This window comes from Mesoplodon bidens (genome assembly GCF_964165515.1).
Source record: "Mesoplodon bidens genome assembly, contig: HAP1_SCAFFOLD_92, whole genome shotgun sequence".
In the NCBI taxonomy this organism is placed as follows: Eukaryota; Metazoa; Chordata; class Mammalia; order Artiodactyla; family Ziphiidae; genus Mesoplodon; species Mesoplodon bidens.
Genome location: NW_027672608.1, coordinates 258,526 through 282,639, shown reverse-complemented (window position 1 = coordinate 282,639; position 24,114 = coordinate 258,526). Strand labels below are relative to the sequence as shown.

Here is a 24,114-nt window from a genome sequence, read left to right as displayed (position 1 = left end):
TAGGAAAAACATACTCTTTTATTTCATGAAGTGATTGATGTACCTTCCGATATTTTGGCACATATGCTAGATTCATTAAACTACTTTTGACAGCCCCTTCTGCTGTGAATTTAGAATATATGTTATTAAATATATATGTATAATATATATTAAATATAATTTAATAGCTTTAAACTTGAAAATTGCTTATTTTTCCATTTAATATACTTAAGATGACAGTTCACAGTATATAGCATGTATAATTTCATAATAAATGACTTCAGAGCAAAAAAAATAATTCTGAGAAGAGAATTAAAAATTGTGTAGAAAATTTCCAATTCACAGCAATTACTAGAAGAACAAAGGAAGAGAACAGACTTTTATTTCTACTTTTAAATGAAATCCAGGCCCAAAGTTTGACATCAAGTCAGGAAAAGGACAAACCCCAGAAAGTCAGAGGTAGTTTACAATTCATTTTTAACTTTCATTTGGTCCTTTTCTCTAAAAATGTATAATTTCTTTGACCACATTTTTATATACTATTACAATGTCAGTTATTTTTTAAAAAGTATTAAGTTTACAGTTTAACAGGAAATCCAGTGCACACTTCCCCTCATCACCCAGATGTTTACAACAATGACATATGATATGCAGCATGCGATGCTGTAGAGAAAACAATTACTTTACAAATGCCCAAAGTCAATGTCTCCAGTCCGGAATTCTTCATTTTAGGTTATTATAAAGTGTCTGATAGGACTGAACAATTTCCACTTTTCTCATTATCTATTACATAGGTTTATCCTTGGAATTTATTATTTGATGACTAAATCATAGAATGGCTTTTCATATCCATTACATTTATTACATCACTTTCATGTATTCTGATGAGCTTTGCTTTCAGAATGTCACACAAGCAAACCTACTTTCTAGGGGTTCTCTTCAATATGAATTGTATGATGATTAGTAAGAGATGACCTGTGATTGAAAAGTTTCCCACATGTATTACATTCATAGGGTTTCTCTCCAGTATGAATTCTGATGGGCAATACGTGATGAGCTTTGTCTAAAAGTTTTCCCACATGTATTACATTTGAAGGGTTTCTCTCCTGTATGAATCCTTCGATGTTGAATAAGAGCTGATCTTTGGCCAAAAGATATCCCACATTCTTCACATCGATATGGTTTCTCTCCTGTGTGAATACTCTGATGATTACTAAGGGATGAGTTACACCTGGATGTTTTCCCACACTCATTACATTTATAGGGTCTTTCTCCAGTATGCATTCTCTGATGTTGAATGAGAGCTGAACTTTGTCTGAAGGCTTTCCCACACACTTTACATTTACATGGTTTCTCTCCAGTATGAATTCTTTCATGAATAATAAGTGTTGAGTGGGAACTTAAGGCTTTACCACATTCATTACAATTATAAAACTTCTCACCAGTAAGAATTATTCGGTGTCTGTTAAGTCGTGAAATAGAAATGAAACCTATTCCACATTCATTACATCTATAAGGCTTTTCTCCAGTGTGAATTCTTTCATGTTGAATAAGAGATGCACTCTGACTGAAGGCTCTCCCACATTCACTACATTTAAAAGGTTTCTCTCCTGTGTGTATCCTCTGATGATAACGAAGGGATGAACTAGACTTAAAGGTCTTGCCACATTCATTACATAAATAGCACTTCTTTCTGGAATTCATTCTCTGACATCCAGGAAGGGATGTGTTGCAACTAGATGCCTTCCTACCTGGATTATATTTATAGAGGTTTTCTCCAGCATGGATTTTTTGATGTATAAAAAGGCCTGACCTTCTGCTGAAGGATTTACCACATTCTTTACATCTATAGGATTTCTCCACAGTGTGTGTTCTTACGAGTTTATAAAGGGATGTACTGAGAGTGAAGGCTTTCCCACATTCTTTACATACATAGGGTTTCTCTCCAGTATGAGTTATTTGATGTTGAATAAGAGCTGAACTTTCGTTAAAGGCTTTCAAACAGTCTTTACATTTAAACAATTTCTCTCCACTATGGTTTATCTCATGTTTATGAAGGGATGAGGTATTAATGAAGGTTTTCTCACACATACTACATTTATAATGTTTCCCGGCTGTGTTGATTTTTTGTTGATTAAATAAATTGGAATTCTGTTTGAAGCTGTTTCCTTGTATTTCACATTTTGGTGGGGTTTTTTCTCTGGGAACCATCTGTTGCCTAACAAGGACTGACTTTGGGCTGAAGTTTTGGCCAAATTCAGTATTTTTATGTTTCCTTTCTACAGTGAGGATTTTTTTGTGAGCGACTGAAACTATCTGAACACTTTCTTTTTTCTTCTGCTTTTTCTCTAATCTGTCTTCATATTTGCAGGGGTTTTCTAATTTGAAGTCCCAGGGTCCATTCCTTTTGGAGCTTTTCATTATCAGCTCCTGAAATGAAGAACCTTGTGTTTGAGTTGACTTTGTGGTTTTATAACTGTTCTTCCATCCTGGAAGGGAAAGAAAAAACTGAAGATGTTCCATGTGATACAGCATTTGGCTACTGAGACTAAATGTATAGACTGAATATTGATGGTATTTAAATAAGGTCTTGGTATATGGCCAAAAACAGTAAGAAGAAAAACTTAGGAGATTTAAGCAGTACAGAGAATCAATCAACATGAGTTGAGAACAACAGGGTGGAGAAAAGATTAAACAAACCCATTTAAAGAGGGTGAGTGTAAGAGTGATCAGAAGAATTGGCTAATGGAAAATGGAGAAGAGGGATTCAAAGGGGAGCCATGAATTGGAAAAGGCAGCCTGGGATCAGAGTCCAAAGCCTATGATAGAATCCGAAATTATCTTCATGACATTTTTCTTCTTTGTGTAATCATTCCTAATCTGGAAAGTCTTCATCCCTTTTCCCTCATGCCAAATTCCTTTGTATCCTTCAGATTCAGTTCAAAAGTTAACTCTGAGTCCCTTCTTGACTGTGAGTTTCCATAGAGCATTCCTGTTATTATAGGCACTCACCACAGTGTTAAAAATATATATCTATATATTCTATATATGTAATTATATTTATCTATATCTAAATATTTTCACTTTCCTTTTCTACCCTAATGTTCTCTGCAAGCAGATTAGCATGCCCTATTCACCTACAGATCCTCCTAATGGCATCTGAATTATACACAAAATGTTTGTTTTGTTAACCTTCTTTAATAACTTATATATACCTAATTTGAACAATGTCAAATAATCTCAATTATTTATATATTAATTTCATACACACACACACACACACAGGATTCAAGACTTGCATGAGAAGTTGCCTTCCAGGACAGTACATTATACAAGCAGTGGGAGGGTTTCAGAGCCAGTTCAAACAGGAAGTAATTACTGAATTAATCTACAGAGGTGCCAACAGGTAGGCATGAAGCCAAAAGTTGCAAGATAAGAAAGCAGCCTTGCTCATTTATCAAGCAGGAGATGCTATGCAAGCAGCATAGAAAAGAGTCAAAGATCAATAAGACAGGAATAAACATAAAATGGTAAAAAGGGCTAACATGATAAGGTGGTAAAAAACAGAATTAAATTCAATAAATTTTAAAGTTGGGTAAGGACACAATTCATTGAATATTAAATTCTGGTGGGGAATAGGTATACATATATTTTGGCATTTTCTCCTGGGCTAGAGTAACCATTTAAAGGGCTCCTTTGCAACTCACTGTATTTTGAGATTCCTATCTGACATTCACTTTCTCACCTGTTTACAGATTCTCTCTGCTTGGTGAACATAATATATTCTGCTTTTCTCTTTTCTTCTACCAGTGTTAACTTCTCAGTTTCCTTCATGGGTAACTTACTATTTCTACTTTAAAACTGCCTTCCCTAGGGTTTGGGATTTTTCCCCCATTCTACACACCCTCTCTGACTAATTTTAAATGCACCCATCTTTACTATTTTTTTAAGGCACTGATATTTGCCAAGCCGAGCAAGTGAGAATAACACTCATTTTAAAATACATATATAGATAAGTATCAATAAATCACTCATTAAATTAGGAACCACATCTTCTGGAAGAGACCATAATGTGCATTTTGTGTAATAGCTCTTTTTCACTTAGCCAATCACAAAACCTATCTGCTCTCTAATCTTTACTATTTTTGTAACAGAAAGGGGAGTTTTTTATTTTCTGTTCAACACCTTTCAATTTCCTTATCCATCTAAATCTTGCTTAAGTGATCCAAATTTCAATAACATTATTTGGGCACAAGTGTGGGAGGCAGTGGTAAAAATGGAGTACTTTCCCTGTGAACATCAGTCATTGGTTCTAGGTTACTACACGAGCTGGGAAGAAAATAGCAAGATTCCAAAATTTTGGATTGTAGTTTATAAGGCAAAGTTAGAGACCCTGCCTTAGGTCTGTATGTAAAGACTGCAGTTTTACAACCAACAACTTTACTAGAGCCCTGAGCACTGGGCTCGGGTGCCTAAATGGTACTCTGTTTCTCATGCTTTACTGTTCCACCATAGACTCCTAACTAGTCTCCCCACCTCATATCTTGCTGTCAATTCAGTCTCCACACTGTAGCCACAGTAATCTTTCTAAAATCCACATCTTACCATGTTGCAAACTTCTGTAAGATCCTCCAAATTATCTTCAATGATTTGTATATAAGTAAGGTCCAGAGTACTTAACATGGTCAACAAGGTGTTTCATGATCTGACCTTCATTCACCTCGGTAATCATCTCCCTCCCCTGGTTTCTTTCCATGTATACTGAACTACATGCAGTTTCTGGAGCACTACATATTTTTTTCTTATTTTGTTATCTTTGCATATGCTGGAGACATCCTTTCCATTCACAAATATTTATTAACTGCCTACTATGGACCAGGTAATGATCCACAACTGCTGAGCCTGTACACCTGGAGCCCGTGCTCCACAACAAGGGAAGCCATCACAATGAGAAGTCCACGCACCGCAACAAAGAACCCACGCTTGCTGCAACTAGAGAAAGCCCGTGCACAGCAATGAAGACCCAACACAGCCAAAAAAGAAAAAAAAAGCTGAAGAACTGAAAAAATCACTTAGGCATTGTAATACTAGAGGGCAAGAAAAGGAAGAAAAGCAGAAGAGTATGGTGGTCCAGAAGCCAAAGGAAGAAAGTACTCCAGTGAGGAGGCAATGATCAACTTTGTTAAACAATTTAAGAATTAAAAACTTAACCCTGATTGTGCCAAGATGGAGACTGTCTGGGATTTAATAACTGCTTTTCATGGACTAGTAAGGAAGAAAGCCCTAGTGGAGTGCACAGAAGAAACAATGGGAGGTGAGAACATGGAGACATCAAGTATAGAAATGCTTTTGAAAAGTTCTGTTTAAAGGAGAATAGAGAAACAGGACATGGGGAGTTTTTATTTTTTAATGGAAGTAATTATAGCTACAAGGGTCCATACCAATACTGGGAAACTCACCTCAACTCTACTTCAAGTGCCAATGCCTTAGTCCAGAATGGGACTAATAACTTAAAACAGTCATGTTTCCCAATGAAGGGGACATGAGTCCTGGATTATGGACATCCTAACTGTTCTTTATGGTCTGCTTAAAGTTTTCTGTAGGTCTAAGATATGTCTCCTGAAGTGCAGTTCAACTTTTGCTCTCTCCCAGAATCAAGCCTGGGCCTGAGCTAACTCATGAACAAGGTTATGACTTAGGTCAGAAGTTTAGAGAACAGGTGATTTTGCCAATGACCACCACCCTGACTAGTTCCTGTCATTAGGTCTAGTTTCTCCTCCCTTGGTGCTTATGAAACTCTGTGAGTCTCTCTTCAACCTTCTCTCCCTAGATGATTTCATCCACTCCCACACCTCCTATCTGAATGACTATCCTGAGCCTCAAAACACTTTACAGAGGTATTTCCAGCTGCCTGCTAGACTCTTCATTTGAGTATTTTTCTTCAAATTCAGCTTGTCCAAATCCGAATCCAGTGCATTCCTTTCAAACTCTTTTTGGGTTTCCAAGTTCTGAATTATATCATAACTTCTTCAGCTCCTTTGCCATGAATTCTTAGTTTCATCTCAGAATCTTCTCTCCCCTGCATTCCAAGTCTAGTCAGTCATCAAATTCCCTTGAATCTCTTCACTAAGATGTCTCTAACAACCATCATTAATACATCCAAGTTCAGCATCTCCTTACTCAATAGTGACTATTGCTATTGACCTTCAAGTTGATCCTCTAACCTGTTTCTCACCTTTCTAGTATTACTTCCCACTGAACTTAACCTTCTTACTATATAGAACTCCTCTTATTATTTCAAAAAGCACTGACTGCTCCTTATTTACTTCATTCATCAAATACTTAAAAAGCACCTACAACATGTCAGGCTCTATCTTAGGCATGTGATCCACAAGACATTCCAGATCTGGTAATGAAAAGAAACAGTTAACTTCTTTAAGGAGCTCCCAGTTTGGCATTAGAGACAAAAAAGGAGAAGTGTGGTCATTTATACAACAAAAACACAAGACAGAAATGGATGAAAATGTGAGCTTACAACAACATCCAAACTACCCTCAGATAGTAGCAAGTACAAGCTGGGAAGGCGTACTAGTGGTGGCCAGAATTTGGGGGAAGAAATGTCTAAAATGGGATTTTAAAGGATTAGCCATAGATTAGATGGAGGGATAGTGTGAGGGCTAAAGGCAGCATCAAAATCTTTGAACCCAAGCCAACTTTCCAGACCTATATCCTTCCCACCTTATCCTACAGGTGGTCAGATTCAAAATTATTCCTATAAAAATGTCACATGCATTTGCAGTCTCATAAGGTTTTCTAGAGTCAGAGAATTGAGGGAGCTATATGCTGAGAATTACACACAACACCACGATGGGGGCAGAACTACACATCTGTAAATGTATTCCAGAATGCCTGTGTTGGTGAAAAAGAGAAATGCTGTTTTAGAAATTCTGTTGTTGGTAATTCTGATTTTTAAAGCTTTTTATTATGGAAGATGTTCAGCATGTACAAAAGTAGAGTGAATTGTACAATGAATTGCCAAGCCAGCATCAACAACCACTAATGCTGTTTCATCTATTACCTTATTATGGGTTGAATTGCATCACCCAAAAAAGATATGTTGAAGTCCTAATTTCCAATAACTCAGAATATAACCTTATTTGGTAAGGTTAAGTAACTTTGCAGATTCAATCAAGTTGAGACAAGGTGATTAGGGTAGGTTCTAATATGACTGGTGTCTTTATAAAAGGGAAATTTGGACACAGGCAAGCACAGAAAGACCATGTCAAGATACCCCAGGGGAACACCAAGTGACAAGAGAAGCAGAGACTGGAGTGATGCAGCTGCAAGCCAAGGAACAAGGACCACTGGCCACATCCAGAAGGTAGGGAGAGGGAAGGAAGGATTCTATCTGGAGTTTCAGAGGGAGAATCGCCCCACAAAACTGTGAGACAATAAATTTCTGTTGTTTAAAGCCACACAGTTTGTGGCACTTTGTTGGAGCAGGCTGAGAAAATTAACACAACTCCCTTACGTCTCTTTCATTAGCATATGCTAAATTATGCTAATTCTGTATTATATCATTTCATCAATAATACTTCAGAACACATTTCTCAAAGATAAGGACTCTATTTGTAAACATAACCACATATCTTTCTTATAACCACCAAAATCAACATTATTGTTTGAAGTTATTTTTGCCTGTAAAGTATTAATTACATGTTCTTCACCCAGTTCCAATGTGGAAGTGGGGGGGGGCGGTTTCCACATCAATAATAAGCAATTCTTGGATACCAACTGGGTGTCCTCAATTCAGCTCAACTCTGACATTATCTACCTGGAGATAGCATCATATCCCACAGGTTAAGGGTTCAGTCCTACAAGACTGCCCCCTGCCTCCCTCAGACACCAGTTACAAACCCAGGTTATCATCTGTACTTCTGACCAACTGGCTAAAAATCAGAGGTTCCCATGACCCCCTTCTTAGGTTTGGTTAATTTGCTACAGTGGCTCATGGAACTCAGAGAAACATTCTGCTTACTAGATCACCAGGTAATTATAAGAGGATATAACTTGGCAACAGCCAGATGGAAGAGATGCACAGGTCAATGTATGGGGAAAGGGAATGGAATTTCTAAGCCCTCTCTAAGTACACCACACTCCCCAGATCTCCACATATTCACCAACCCAGAAGCTTTCTGAATCTGTCCTTTTGGGTTTTTATGGAGGCGCCATTATACAGGCATGATTGATTAAATCATTGGCCACTGGCAACTAATTCAACCTCCAGTCCCCCTCCCCTCCCTGGAGGTCAACTTTCAAACCTCTAATCACATGATTGGTTATGGCAACCAGGCCCCATCTTAAGATAGGGTCCAAAAGAAACCTCATTAACATAACAAAGACACCTTTGTGGCTCTCATCACCTAGGAATTCCCAGGGTTTTAGGAGCTCTGTACCAAATATATATTACTTATTATAAACCATAATATTTATATAAATCACTAAGGATCTTTATTCAAGCTGCTGTGATTTAAAAGCATTTGAGATAATTTTTCTCTGTGACTAAGCCAACAACCTGAAACACAATTACGGTCATTTGTTTCATTTTGCTTTCAATATTTATGGGACACTTATTCATTTTTGTTTAATCTTGTTTTTTAATTTATATATATATATTTTTTTGCGGTACTTGGGCCTCTCACTGTTTTGGCCTCTCCCGCTGTGGAGCACAGGCTCTGGACACACAGGCTCAGTGGCCATGGCTCACGGCCCAGTCGTTCTGTGGCATGTGGTTATCTTCCCGGACCAGGGCACGAACCCCTGCATCGGCAGGCGGACTCTCAACCACTGCGCCACCAGGGAAGCCCTATAAAACATTTTTATGGTTCCAAAGTCAACATTATAAAAACAAGGTACCTTAAAAAAATTCTACATTCTATCCTTGTTCTCTCAATCCTTTTTCTTTTTCTTCCTTCACCTTATAGGTAACCATTTTTATACATCTGCTTTTATCCTTTTTTTTTTGGCTTCTCTATTTTATTTAATATAAGCAAATATACACTTTGTCTTTTTTGGTATCTCCTCCTTCCTTTGATAAAACTCCTATTCTCACTGTTCTGTTCTGCACTTTCCCCTACTTAGTAATATTATCACCCCACAGTGGAATTTACAGAATTCTTCCTCATTCTTATTTACAGTGAGAATTCCACCATGAGAATGTCCCTCAGCTTATTCAACCAGATTCCTTTGATGGACAGTTGGATTAACTCTAACTGTAATACACGAGGACATCATATGGGTACACGATAAAGGTACAGCTTTAAACCAATATCCATATTGCTAATTAGAAGCCATAGCATTTATAAAATTCTAGCCCAAACTGGACCCAATGGGCTAACATTATCCAAAGCCACATACAACCAAAATCACCTCTTCTGCCAGCCAAGAAGAGAGCTAGCTGAAGGCCGTAGAACTACTCCTTAGAATGAGGAAGCTCTTTATGTACTGACATGGAAAGAGTTTCAATATATATCAAGAGAAAGGGGCAGAATAATGTGTGCTGTATAATATAATTTGAGTGGACAGAGAAAAACAAGAAATATTTGTTTATATTTGCATAGAAGAGCTCTCCAACTACTGCCTCCTTGTCACATCTCACCTTGTCGTATCCCACACATATTCATCTCCTCCTGCTCACTCACCCCTCATGGGCTCCATTCTGGCTTCTGTCCTTACCACTACTCTAAGGCAACCATGACCTTCATGTGACAAAGGCAAGATGCTCTCTTCAGTCCCCACCTAACTTACCTCTCAGCAGCATCTGATAGTGACCCCTCATTTTCCTTCAGATGCTCACTACCTAAGCTACAGTGACCCTGAACTTGCCTCCAAATTCTTCTCATGTTCTACCAGCTTCCATCTCCTTTGTGTGCTCATTTTCCTCTACCTGATCTTTAATCCTTGGAGTTCCGTAGGTTTGAGTGCTAGGCCCCTGATTCTTTTCACTCTGTACCCTTTCCACAGGCCAGCTTCATCTATAAACATACTCTAGGCAGGACTTCTCTACTCTCCATACCTAATTATACAAAACACAGCTCAAAACAGCAACTTGAGTGTCTCAAAGACAGCTCAACTGAATTTATGATTATTTCCTCCCCCCAACCTGTATAACCTTTTTGTCTCTGTAATTGGCACCAGTTCTGAATCAAAACTTTAAAAGGCATCCTTCACACCTCTCCCTCCGCTAATCAATTACCAAGACTTGTTTATTCTGCCATCTAAATATGTCTCAAGTTCATCTACTTTTCCCTACCTCTACTGATACCATCCTTTATGAGACTTGACTTCAATGACACTAGACTCCCGAGTTTCCTTCTATAGTACACCTTACCCTTGTCTTCCCTATGGGTTCATTTCTCTCTGCCTAGCCATGAACTGTCAGAGTTCCTCAAGATTCAGTCCTAGGCTCTTTCTTGCTCTTGCTGTACTCTGAATCCACTCCACAGGCTAACTCAAACTCAACCACTGTTTCAATTATCTTTAGTGACAGGGTCTCCCAAATTTACATTTAATGCCCAGGGTATATTATAAGGGGTGGAACTCCATGTCAAACAGGCTATTTGACATCTCCACTTGAATAACTGGGTTAACCAAAGACAACTTAATTCATCCAAAACCATATTTATACCATCCCCCAAATCTGATCTCCTAGCACCACTATCTCAGTGAATGATATCACTGTCCATCCCAGAACAAACCACAAACCAAGCACGCATCCTTGACAACTCCATCTCCTCTATCTTCCATATCTAAACCATCTCCAAGTCCTGTTGCTTTTATCTGCCAAATATCTCTGCAACTGGTTCCCTTTTTTCTGTCTCCATCACGACTACCTAACCAAGTCATTCATACATTCACTAACTGGAAGCTGACTCTGACCAGACACTATTTTAGGTACTGGGGACATGGGAACAAATGAAACAGACAACCCAGCATGAGGGAATTTACAATCCAGAGGAAGAGCTGATAATAAATAAATATGTACTATTTTGCAGTAATAAGTACTCTGAGAGAAAATGAAGCATGGTGAGGGGATAAAGAATGTGGAGGACAAAGGACCTGTGTCCTGCGGAGGACAAAGAACAAAGGATGAGCTGTGTCTAACTGACAAAGTGCCATCTGAGCAGAAACCTGTATAGTGTGAGGAAGTGAGTCAAGTGGGCTCCTGGCCATCAGGAAGAATGGTCCAGGAGAGGAAAAAGCAAGTGCAGAGGCCCTGAGGTGGGAGCCTGCTTGGCCTTCCTGATGAACTACAAGGAGGCCAGGGTGATTAGAGTTCTCCAATGAAGGGCAGAGAGGAAGGAGGTGAAGGCAAAGAGGTAGCTGGGGCCAGACCACAAAGGCCTCTGAGGGCCACGCTGGGGGCTTTGGATTGTGTTCTATGTGATAGAAGCCACTAGAGGTTTTGAGCATGCGAGTGAGATGACCTGATCTGTCTTTTAAATAGACCATTCTGGCAGCTACAAGGACAGTAGATGTTGGTGGCAGAAGAGGAGCGCAGGACATGAGAACAAGACTAAATCAAACATAGTAAACAGGGCTACAGAGCATTTGGGCTCAACTTTCACCTTGTAAGAAATTCACTCCTTAAAACCACTGCATGTTATCTCATTAGGCTGCTGCTATAACCCCTACAGCACCTTTCTGCAAATTAGAAAAAGACCCCTACTCTCTGTGCAGATGAAGCCCCAGCAAGTCTCGGTGAGTGGAAGGCAGTCCACAAGCAACCCCTTAGCTGACCACCCTTCCAGGTTCAGTCTGCCCTGAATTCTTGCATAAATATAACAAAGGAAGAGAAAAAGACAAAGGAAGAAAAACACCTTTTCATTGGAGGTAACTGTTTACCTAGATCATCCCTGGATTTTAAATTTTTTGAATAAAAGAATATTTTCATGTTAGGTGTAAATCAAACTCATGAGACGTTCAAGTTGATTGAATCACATTATTCTAATTTTATATATAGATAACTTATATACATAATATGCCAGAATAGTGATTAGACTTTGGACTCATTTCTTAAGTAAGAGACTCAGATGAGACGTGTACCCTTTGAGCCATTTCCTCCCATCTCTCAACATGAAACATACAGATCCAGGGATGACAGTTTGTTTTCCCTTTTTGTCTTGTTTTTCCTATTTGTGAGGAGTCTTGAAGTGAAAATTATATTTTAAAAACACACTTGGAGGCAATTAGAGGTTCTAGGAGTCCTACCCTGGAAGCATAAGCTTTTCTGTCACTGGTTGTTCAAAGGGTTGGTTTTTGGTTTTGGTCTAGAGTTAATGATCAAGGTACTTCCAAGAACATGCAGGCCCCTCACCTAAGCTCACAGGGAAGTGAGCTCCCCTTGGAAGGGAAACTGTTCCAAGGGCACTTTAGTCCAGGCAAATGGGAGACTCACCAGGGGTGCAGGAGAGACACAACCACACGCCAGCACACCCAGGACGCCCCATCTCACTGTCTCCTTTGACCAAAGAGAGGAGGTTCATCCCATCAAGAGAAATGCACACACTGCTTGGCTCTGATGGCCTTACTTCCTCCAGACACCCACTCAGAGTTTTCCTTTGGGGACAGTTTCCCAAACCTGAGGACTTGACATCACCACTAGGTGTTTCAGGGTCTCTCTGGACAGCTTTCGACTCCAGTCATACTTTCTATTCAGTTTAATCCAACTAACATTTCACTCAGGAAGGGGGACTCCTCATGGATCAGAGGCTCCCGAGGCGAATGGAAAGGGAACAATTCTTCCGTCTCTTCCTTTGATCTTCCATGCCATACTCAGTCCACACCTGACGCCCCTCCTAAACTCTCCACTGGTTTCCTGCTGCCTGCGTTCTCTGTTTACTTTGTGGTGGTCTCTAGCAGTTCCCACAAAATTAGAATATTTCTCCCAAGTGACAGTTAAAAGATATAAGGAGAGATAAGTGTGGTTCCCACCTCAAAAGATCTCACATTATACGGGGAAGAATGAGCTCTACTAAAGGTGTGGGTGCTTTAGGGATCGAGACAGCCTGTCCCACAGCCCTTCTGCTGGGCCCGCATTGTGAGGGGTCATCACTGACTCATCTGGACCCGACAACAACCTCAGACAAGTCCTACTACGTCTATGGCAGGTGGCTCCACATTGGTTGCAGGCTGATCCTTGCAGAACATAAACCTGGGCTCGTGGCCAGGGTACTTCAACTCCTCAGAGGCTGTGCCTGGCTCTCAGGTCCCGGCCCCCTCTCCCTGCTCCCGTCTCCACACACCGGCTTCCTTTGTCTGGACTCTCGGACATGCTCTTCCTGTGCCTGAACGCTTCTCACAATGTGGGATCCGGCCCTTCCTCGGGAAGCCTTGCCCACAGCACCCCTCCTGTTCCACGTTCTCACAGCACCTGCGGCTCTTCCCCCGAGGTCCTCACCGGAGGCTGTCATTCCACAGCCCTGTGTGCGATTAGCCTCCCCCTCCACTGAGCTCCGCCAGGGCAGGACCTGCATCCTTCTGTCCAAGGTTGCACTGCTGTTTATCACGGGACAGGAAAGCAGTGAGCGAGGCTTAGAACCTGGCTCCCCCAGAGCCCTGGCCTCCCCAAGTCAACAGCTCTCAGTCCTCAACTTCCATGACAGCCGAATCTGCCAGTTGTCTCCTCTGGTGACTTCTTCCCAGGCTCAGCCACAGATTCTTCCTTCTTAACCCACCTCATAAACACTGAGGTTTCCTGGGACTCTGTCCTCTCCTCCGTTCCCTCATCTGCTCAGCTCAAGGCTTCAAATGCCACCTTTGCACTGATGGCTCCCTGACCTCCCTGTTGAGTTCTGACCCTGTTTACCTTCTACAGCTGTCCACTGGTGACCTCTACCCATATTTCACTAACATTTCAAATGAAACCCATCCCACACCGAACCTGTCCTATACCCTTAATAAAGGGACCTCTCCTCTTTCCTGAACTCACTGCACATGTCTCCCTCCAGGTAGTCTTACCTACATTATGGAATAATCTCCAGAAGGTTCCCACCTCTAGTTTTTCCTCATTTCAAATCTAGGACCAACAGTGTTTCCAAAGTAACCATTCTTATTTAATTGAAACTGTGTAATAAGGACTCATGAATATATTCTCTGTGAAAATTTTAATAACATTGCATGTAACTAAAGTCCCCTTTCATCAATGCCCATTCTCAGTCCCAATCAAAATGTAACTAGTTACCAGCTTAGGTGTCCCCCGACCTTTCTCTTGGCACTTACACGCACATAATGCGTATAGACAAACACCCACGTAATTTTCTTTACACATAAATGGCGATATGTCATAATAATGCACCGTAACTTGCTTTAGTCCTTCACATAGCTTGGAGCTCTGCCCACACCAGTGCTGCTGCTTTCTGACTGTGGTGCTGTGTGCCACTGTAGGGACCCACCTCAGCTTCTTTAGCCTTTACTGAAGGACGTTTAAAGTATCTCAGACTCAGACTATTTTTCCTAAAATATCAACAACCATACAACTCTTCTGCTTGAAACTCTTGAATTATTTCCAGTCATCCATGGACAGTTCCCATCCCTAAGAACTGTACCAAAGCACTTCATAGTGTGGCCCCCACCTGGCTCTCTAATCTCATTTCCTTCCTCATCTCTTTCTTTTCCCATATACCCTGAGCTTCAGTCTGAATGAATTATCTGCAGTTCCTTAAATGCACTAAGTTTGCTGAATGAATGCATGATAGTGTAGCCCTCCTCTGAAACAACAGGAAGTCACAAGAGAAAAGATCCTGAGAGATTCACTTGTGCAGTAATTATCAGAGAAGAAGAGGAAGCTTGTGACTAGGGGCCTTAGCATCCCTTCTCCAAAACTTCTTCAGGACTGAGAACATGCAGAAAATTCCCTGACCAACATCTCCGAGTTGCACATGCACTCACTTACCAGACTGCTGCCTGCAGAGATTCCGCACCCACTCACCTAGAGAGGAGCCTCCAGGGCTTTCTTTCTCTACCTTCCAGGGATCTTCTCCTTGCTGCAACAGGGAGATCACCTCGGGTTTGGAAAATGGGAGTCCTGTTCATAGACCTAAAAGAAGGAAAAAAAGAAAAAGAAAAAAAAGACTTGATTTTGCCTTGACACAAAGAGGTATCTGAGATCTGAGCAGAAAACTCAAAGGATGATACAGAGAACTTCTGTGGGATGCTCCAGTTGTGCCCCCACAATGTGAGGGGTGTGTTAGGGTAAAAGCAAGGGGCAATGTAACATTTAGTTGTATGTTAGTGAAGTATGATAAACATGCAGACTTGATTAACAGGGTGCTAATAGCTTTCTATACAAGAGGGAATATGTATATACTGTTAAATGTCTGTTAAATGTACAGATTAAATTAATATTTGTAACAGGTATCTGTGGAAAGGATTATGTACCAAGTAGCTTGTTTAAAATGAGAAAACACTATCTGACTCCCTTTGAAAGATGGCAGCAGTCAGCAAACTATGGGTCATAGGCCAAATCTAGGCCACTGTCTGTTTATGCATGGCCCTTGAGCAAAGAATGGTTCAAAAAAAAAAGAAAAGGAATACGTTACAGAGACTATATGTGGCCCACAAAGCTGAAAATATTTACTCCCTGGCCCTTTACAGAAAAAGTTTGCTGACCCCTGTAAAAGAGAATTGAAAAAAGCCAGTGTTGGGTCAAAGAAAAAGGTTGAGGGATGCTCTCTGTTAAGAGATGAGCAAACACATCATAGTTCAGTCATAGTGGGAAAATGTTGCCTGCAGTGAGGGAATTTCTAATGTGCAGCTCTGTAGATTGTCCCATCCATGGGGCAATTCCATACCTACAAGGGAGAAAAAGGTTTCCCGGTTTATTTATGGAGATCCAGTTTGCACAGTGCTAAGGCAAAACTCAGCTAAAGATTTTAATGACCCAGGGCTTTTACCTAGGAAATCAGATGCTGAGGTATCCCAATTTCTGAACTCTGTATCTACAGGGAAAATTTCCTTACCCAATGAGACAAGGTTACTATAGTTCTCCAGCATCACATCTTGGTACAAGTTTCTCTGAGAAGGAGCCAGCTTTCTCCACTCATCCCGTGTAAAGAACACAGCCACATCTTCAAATGTCACTGACACCTGTAGAGACAAGCATCTCAGCTCACCCAGGACCACCCATCACACAGGGTGAAAAAGGCGGCAGTGGGGAGTAGACGAGCTACCATGAAATGCTTCTATATTATTCTAGGTTCTGAAGGTTCCAGGTCATTTGCTTAATGAACAACTGACCCATGACAAATAGATACTGAGTAGCAGGAAGTATGAACCAGGCCCCGAGTTAACTGCTACAAGAGATGGGTGGAGGTATTAAGGCCATTAGTGGGAGTGTTAATTAGAATAATCTTCCTGTTGGCAATTTGATAACATACATTAGAAGCTTTAAAATGTGCATACTCTTTAACTCTCCAATTATTATATTTGTTTGATAATGAACACTGAACAAAAATGCACATGAAAGGACATTTATCATGGTGTTAGTAACAGCAAAGAAATGGAAACAACCTCAATAATCACTGAGGGAGCTAGTTTAAATAACTGAAGGCACTCTGCTCCCTAAAGCTTGAGGACAGTAATAATGGAAATTAAAATAGCTATAATTTATTGAATGCTTTTTTTCAGGCTAAGTACTATTCTTAGAGCTTTATATTAACCTTTAGTGTATATCTTTATTTTATCTTCACAACAACCCTATGAAGAAGGTACTATTATTGTGTCCATTTTACACAAGAGAAAACAAAGAGAAATTTATCCAAGTCACACAGCTGGTATGAAGGGAAAACTCACTCCTCCTGCATGTCTCCGCTACTCTTAATACAACACTACTTCACTTCTGACACCAGATGTGGGGGGGTTTCCACACACCAAGCAATTGTGGGACACCAGCTGGGTGTCCTACAATTAAACTCAATTCTGACACCTGAAGATAGTGTCAGATTCCCACAAGACTGGCCCCCTTTCAATGTCAATCACAAGTCCAGGTTGTTACCTGTGCTGCTGACTGACTGGCTATAAATTGGAGGTTTCTACAACCCTCTCCTCAGGTTTGATTAATTTGCCAGAGTGGCTCACAGAACTCAGGAAAACATTTACTTACTAGATTACGGGTTTATTATAAAAGAAGATATAGGAACTGGCAGGTGAAAGAGCGGCACAGGGAAGGGGTGCACAGCTTCCATGCTCTCTCGGGATTCACCATTCTCTCTGACTCTCTACATGTTCACCAACCTGGAAGAACTCTGAACCCTTCTGGGTTTCTATGGAGGTTCATTACATAGGCATGATTGATTAAATCACTGACCATTGGCGACTGATTCAACTTGCATCTCCTCGGGTGGTGACAGATGGATAAGAGGGGTTATTGGGGGGCAGGACTGAAAATTCCAACACTTTAATCAAGGTTGGTTCCCCTGGCAATTCGCCCGCATCCTTAGGTGGGGTACAAAAGTAACCTCATTAACATAAACTCTGGTGTGGATACAAAACACACCCATTGTGCCTTCATTGCTCTGAAGTAATTTCAGGGATAAAAAGCACATATTACTAACCACTTAGGAAATCACAAGGGTTTTGGAAATTATGTGCCAGGAACAGGGACAAAGAACAAATATATATTTCGTATTATAAATCACAATATCACAGCTGGTCAGTGGTAGAGGTAGAATTCCAATCCAAGGAACGGCCTCTCAACGCCTATCTCATAGGGTTAAGTAATAAATGATAATCCATACAATGGAGGTAAAGAGTAGTGATGGTAGCACAACACTGTGAACGCACTTAATGCCAATATACTCAAAAATGGATAAAGTGGTAAATTTCATCTCATGTATATTGTCTCAAAATAAAAAGCTAAAATGATAAAATAAAAAATACATACATACATATGTACACATGTACATAAATAAATAATAAATAAATAAAGGTACACAGACAATTATTCTGAGGGCTGCATACCAAAGGTATGACCATGATTATCTCAAGATGTTGGGGTAAGAGTGATTTTACTTTTTTATTCTCTGAGATTTTTAACATTAACATGCAGTGCATGTATAATAAGAAAATTTATTGGCACATGGCAGGGAATACAAGAAATGATCTTTGCCCTCAAAAGAATTTACAATCCAACTGGCAGACAAGAAAAACGCGTGAAACAATTTGAACAAGAAAAGTGTCGCTGGACAGGACCATATACTATTTCCTCGTTCAATCCTCATTTTAGAGATGAGAAACACAAGGTCCAGGGCAGTTAAGACACCAGGTCACATACTTTACCAATGGCAGAGACAAGACGATAACTGAAGTTTTCTTTTAACCCAGCACTTGGTAGGTATATTCTCTCTCTGGTCTTAAACATCCTGTCACTGAGTTTTACACACAATTCCACATAGTACTGATGTATCGGCAGCAGGTGAGGTTAGGGAGAAATGTCACATAGGACTCACAAGCAGGGATGGAGAAGATTCTGGGTAAGAGAGCAGCCTGGCTCTGTTAGAATGGAATGGGAAGGGCTTAGAAAAAAGTAGCCCAAATATGCAGAGGCAGGTCCTAGCCAGTCTCAGAAGATCAACCACTACCACATTTCATGGGTCCAAAAGATACACAACATCACATTGCAGAGAACTCTGGTCATTTGGGAGCCAGGCCTGCCCTGTGTTCTGAAAGATGTACCAGAGAAAAGGCTGGATGATAACTAACATGAACTTAGAGGCCAGACATACCTGGGTTTGATTTCAGGTTACCTGACTTCGTTGAGCCTCAGTTTCAAGTGTAAAATGGGGGTAATAACTTCTGCTTCGCTATGAGAGTGAGAACAAAGGTGAAGCCCTCAGGATATTCCCTAGCAACGTTAACTACTATTGTTAGATGAGGATGAGTAAAGGAAGGACACTGTATAGTCATTTCTATCTACCAACAGTAGATAGATAGACATCATGAACTAGAATAATATCGTTTAGCTACCACAACCACCACATATTGAACATCTACTATGTGCCCGGCCCTGATAAGAATGCTTTCCATGCACTAACTCCCAGGATCCTCTCATCTACCCTCTGAGGTAAGCCCAGTTGTTGTATTCACTTTACAGGTGAAGAAACTGAGGCACAGAGAGGTGGAGTTTTTTGTCCAAGACCCATTAACAGCAACAGAGGAGATGGGCACAAACCTGGCCATCTGGCTCAAAAGCCCCACTGAGGAATCACTGTATACACTGCCTCTCCACTACCAATATCCCATGAAACTCTCACTGCTGCTTCCTGAGGAGTCTTCTCTCTGCTCTTGGAGTCAAGAGACCTCTCCATCTACATCCCCACCAGCATGGCTATCCTTTGTTCACACAGTGGCTCACCTGGATGGGGTCCCACCCTCATTCTCACAACATAAAGATGAAAATGGCAGGTCAACATCAGTTTTCAAGAGAGTGACAGAAGCAAGGCACATGATCCAGAAAGTTAAGATGGAGAAAAACTAAAAACTATGGACTGGGAAAAGCCTGGCGAAGGTATCCTGAGGATTTCTCAGGGGCGGAAAGAAAAAGAAAAGCATTCTGGCCAAGGGTAGGGAGGGGGACACGACTGAGCAAAGGAGACAGGCCAGAAAGGAACTCTGCCAAGTGTGCTTGTTTGTTTGTTCTGACCCCAAGTGGTATAAGACATGTGGCATCTTACCTATCAATTCAGTAATCATACAGTGAATTGGGATTAATGAATAAAAGAGTTTCTATTAGAAAAAAAAGAGAAACACAGGCCATGGATTGGGGGGTTGGAGGCAAGCATTCCCTATGCAATCCACCATCCACCAGGGTGGACCAACTCTTCCAAGGCAGAAGGACATGGGCTCCAAATCCTGGTGAAGACTGTATTGGGGAGAAAACTTCAGTTTAAGGGTAAAATAACAAAAAAAAAAAAAACCATCTATCTCTAAGACCTGAGATGGCAATGAACTCACCTGAGACCTTGCTTCCCTCTGTTCAGTAGCCATGTCCTCTTTCTGGGCAGTTTCACCTTAGGATGGGAGAAGTCTCCAGAAGCCAGATCTGAGAGAAGAAAAAGGGAACCAGGAGGAAGCCCCTTCTGCTTTCCACCCGTCAGAATCAGCAGCTCTGAAACCTTTATACCACTTGAAAATGATGCCAAGTGCCCCCAGAGAAGGAAGTCAGAAGGAACGAGGGCTAGACAGGACCAGAGAGAAGGGCTGGGTCATCCTGGTCCAGGCCCAGCTCTTTCCCTGGCTCAGAGGAAAAGTCCTAGGACTCTATCAGCAGTAGCAGCAACTCCCTGAGCCTCACCGCATGCCAGGCACTACCTATCAATACATCATCGAGTCCCACAGCACAGTTGGCACTGTCAGCACCCCATTTTATAGATCAGGAAACTGAGGGCAGAGTGGGAGCAACTTGTCCCAGTCCACACAGCCAGGGAGGGTGGCACCAGGGTTCCAAGCACCGCGGGCTCCAGAGCACCTGCTCTAACCTCCCTGCGTGCATGTGACAACTTTTCTCCACCTCAAGCATTCCCACCCAATTCCTCCCCCTCCTGTCAAGGAAACAATTTCCAGATTTCTAGAGAAAGCTGCTTTGAAAAGGGAAAACATCAGCTCTCCTATGGCGGGGAGGGGCTGCTGTCTTGAGGAAAGGGCACATTAAACCAAAGACCTGGGTGCAGTCCTGGCTCTGCCACTGGGAGAAGCTGGCGACACACTTCTCGCATAAAACAAGCCTGTCACTCGGGAGTGCAGGGGTGATGGTAAGGGGAGGAAATAATTTTCTCACGTTCACTGCCAGCCCGAAACAAATTCAAATGCCGGCAGGCGCTGAGCAGGTAGCGCGCTGGGAACTGGTCGGGAAGAAGCAGGAGGGTGGCTGGGTCCAGCCAATGGGGACGAAGTGCCCGACCTGTCTCGTTCAGGGGCACGTCAGTGGGATGGCTGGGGGTGGCAGGCGAACAGAGCCAGGGGTGCCCGGCTCTCGGCCCGCCGGCGCCCACAAAGACCCGGCTCGCGTCTCTTGGGCCTGTGTCCCATGCCCCGGCGACGGATCCTCCCGAAGCCCGGTCCTCCCTCCCGCATCCTGCCTACCCCCCGCCGCTCACCTCGCCCAGGCATCGGGGGTTCCGCGGGCCGCAGGCTGGAGGCTCCGGAACTGCCACGGCCGGACAGAAGCTTCCGCTGGGGACTCCACGCGGTGCCGCCCTGGCGGACCTCTGGCGGGTAATCAGCTCAAGCCAACGGCCCACGCCCGACGCCCGACGCCCCACGTAACTCCGGGAGGGGCGGGGCAGGGACAGTCGCGAGCCCCTCTGGGAAATGTAGTCCATACGAGAACAAAAGATTCTGGGAAATGGAGTTCTTCGAGCTTGTCTGCGAGGAGAGCCCTGGCTGAGCCTATCACTTGTCCAGACCCCATTCTGGGTTCGTGGTCGAGCTCCTTGGGCTGCTGGCTCCTGGGTTCCCGGTTCTTCCAGGAGGAAACCGAGGTTCCTACAGGGCAGTCACTTGTAGCTCTGCATCTGCGTAAATGAGAGCAAGGCAAGTAGACAACCGCCAAGAACAAACCTATTTCCCCGTAAGTCTTTCAACAAGAGTGTATGGAGGACTTCCCTGGTGACTAAGTGGTTGAGAATCCGCCTGCCAATGCAAGGAACACGGGTTCGAGTCCTGGTCCCAGAAGACCCCACATGCCTTGGAGCAACTAAACCTGTGTTCCAGAACTACTGAGCCTGTGCTTTAGAGCCGGTGAGCCAGAGCTACTGAGCCCATGTGCCACAACTACTGAAGCCTGTGCACCTAGAGCCCATGCTTGGCAAGAAAGAGAAGCCACCTCAATGAGAAGCCCACGAACCTCAACGAAGAGTAGCCCCCCTCACACCACAACTAGAGAAAGCCTGTGAGCAGCAACGAAGACCCAACACAGCCAAAAATAAAGAAAGAAATTTATATTCGAAAAAAAATGTATGGATCACCTGCTATGTGCCAAGCCCCATTGTAAAGGATTTGAAATACCTCAGTGGGCAAAGGAGAGATCATTGCTCTGGAGAAGAGTTTTTGGAGGTGGGGGTGGGGGAAGGAGGTAGAGAGCAGACAATAAGCCATGAATATCATTATATAACATTTTAGGAGATAAGTGTTATGGGAAAAAGTGAAAGAAGAGCAGTGTGGTGGGGATTTGGGGCTCATTTGGGAAAGTGAGTAGGGTGGCTCCTCGCAGGCCTCACTGAGAGAGTGAGAATGGAGGGAAGAGTCAGAGGCAGTGCAGGAGAGGAGGGCCATTTCAGGCACCGAGAAACCAACAATTTTTTATTTTGGTAAAGAAACACATGGCCCATTTAGAAGGTTTGATAAAATAAAGAAAGATGCACTTGATGCCACCACACAAAAATAAATGGTTAACATTTTGGTGAACATCTTTTAGCAGCCCTTTGAACTCCATATTAATCTCTCTGATAGTCACACCAATCTTTTTTTAACAAAATGGAATATTGCAGATAGCAATTGTAACCTATATTGGTTACAATTATGTGTGGGTTTTTTCCCCACTTAAGAATATGCCTTGAACATTTGAACTTGCCAATAAATATTATCCGTCAGTAGTGTTTTCAGTGACTTCAGTACAAACCATTGCATTTAAATAAATTCTTTTGTTAAACATATTTAAACTTATTTATTTAAATGTTTTTACCTAATATTTTACCCCTACTGTTAGTTATATTTTTTTCTAGTTTTTTGCTCCATTAATATCCTTGTAGCTATATCTTTTAAAATTATTTTATTTATTTATTTATTTATTTATTTATTTATTTTTGGCTGTGTTGGGTCTTTGTTTGTGTGCGAGGGCTTTCTCTACTTGCGGTGAGCGGGGACCACTCTTCATTGCGGTGCGCGGGCCTCTCACTATCTCGGCCTCTCTTGTTGCAGAGCACAGGATCCAGACGCACAGGCTCAGTAGTTGTGGCTCAAGGTCCCTGTCGCTCCGTGGCATGTGGGATCCTCCCAGACCAGGGCTCGAACCCGTGTCCCCTGCGTTGGCAGGCAGATTCTCAACCACTGCTCCACCAGGGAAGCTCGAAAATTCGTTTCTTTTATTTTTTATTTTTTGCAGTACACGGGCCTCTCACTATTGTGGCCTCTCCCGTTGCGGAGCACAGGCTCTGGACGCGCAGGCTCAGTGGCCATGGCTCACGGGCCTAGCCACTCTGCGGCATGTGGGATCTTCCCAGACCAGGGCATGAACCCGTGTCCCCTGCATGAGCAGGCGGACTCTCAACCACTGCGCCACCAGGGAAGCTCGAAAATTACTTTTTAGTTTAAATTCCCTGAAGTTGAATTGCTGGATCAAGGACTGGTAGAATTCTAAGTACATTGCCTAGTTGCCTTCCAGGAAGATTTTACAATTTATATTTCCATAAGCAGTTTCTGACACCCATGCCCACTCTGGGTTTTTTCTTTTTAACGATTTAAAAAATGCTCTTTTTTATTTAATAGAGCAAAATTTTTATATTTAATTTGAAATTAAATATAATATCATATTTACTGAACCATGCAGATATATTAATTGCCTGTATATGTACTTTGCCCATTTCCTATTGAAATGTTAAAACTTTTGGTATCATTTTGAAATACTGTATATGCACAATTTTTTAAAGAGAAAAGTGCTTTGTTGTTTATCCTGTCTATGAAAATAATGCATTCATTGTTAAAAAAATTTACACACAGTATATGGAATGAAGAAATATGTAATAAAGAAATAAATCCAACAGAAACATTGGTTACATGTTTATATGCTATTCATATATGCTGTTGTATGTGCATATACACATTTGTGAGTATGAAACAAAAATAGAATTATATTTCTCATACATTAAAAAATGTGAAATATACATACAGAAAGCCAATTAGAACATATAATCCAGTGTAACACATGATTATAAAGAGATCACCCCTGTAAACATCTATCCAACTTGAGAGGTAGCCCCCTACTAACACTCAGTACCTTCTTCCTAATCACTAATCAGCTACTATCATGACTTTTGAGATAGACCTTTTTGTGCTTTTCTTTATGGTTTTACTACCTACTCA

The 24,114-nt window shown here is 41.8% G+C and overlaps 1 protein-coding gene across 3 annotated transcripts; it reads right to left on the bottom strand.

Annotated features, from left to right (window-relative positions):
• Nucleotides 1–21,289, bottom strand: LOC308609915 (uncharacterized protein). 3 transcript variants are annotated; one of them, XM_081259192.1, is made up of 5 exons: nucleotides 21,132–21,289; nucleotides 19,990–20,077; nucleotides 15,999–16,125; nucleotides 14,969–15,064; nucleotides 1–2,468 (listed from the first exon to the last, which is right to left on the bottom strand). In XM_081259192.1, the coding sequence occupies exons 2-5, from the start codon at nucleotides 20,020–20,022 to the stop codon at nucleotides 988–990; spliced, it is 1,737 nt and encodes a 578-aa protein (XP_081115318.1). In that variant the 5' UTR covers nucleotides 20,023–20,077; nucleotides 21,132–21,289; the 3' UTR covers nucleotides 1–987. The 3 variants fall into 3 exon arrangements, with proteins under 3 accessions (XP_081115318.1, XP_081115317.1, XP_081115319.1); XM_081259191.1 differs by having other exon boundaries at nucleotides 14,933–15,064; nucleotides 21,132–21,288; XM_081259193.1 differs by lacking the exons at nucleotides 15,999–16,125; nucleotides 19,990–20,077; nucleotides 21,132–21,289 and adding an exon at nucleotides 13,412–13,536 and having other exon boundaries at nucleotides 14,933–15,022.
• Nucleotides 21,290–24,114: the final 2,825 nt, after the last annotated feature.

Bases quoted from the DNA above. Each gene is read 5' to 3' on its own strand.
- LOC308609915 (XM_081259191.1), bottom strand. From the start codon at position 20,022: ATGGCTACTGAACAGAGGGAAGCAAGGTCTCAG. The intron at 15,065-15,998 runs GTAAGGAAATTT...GTCTATGAACAG, and splicing joins TAGTAACCTTGTCTCATTGG to GACTCCCATTTTCCAAACCC. The intron at 2,469-14,932 runs GTAAGTGAGTGC...TTTCCCTTCCAG, and splicing joins TCTCTGCAGGCAGCAGTCTG to GATGGAAGAACAGTTATAAA.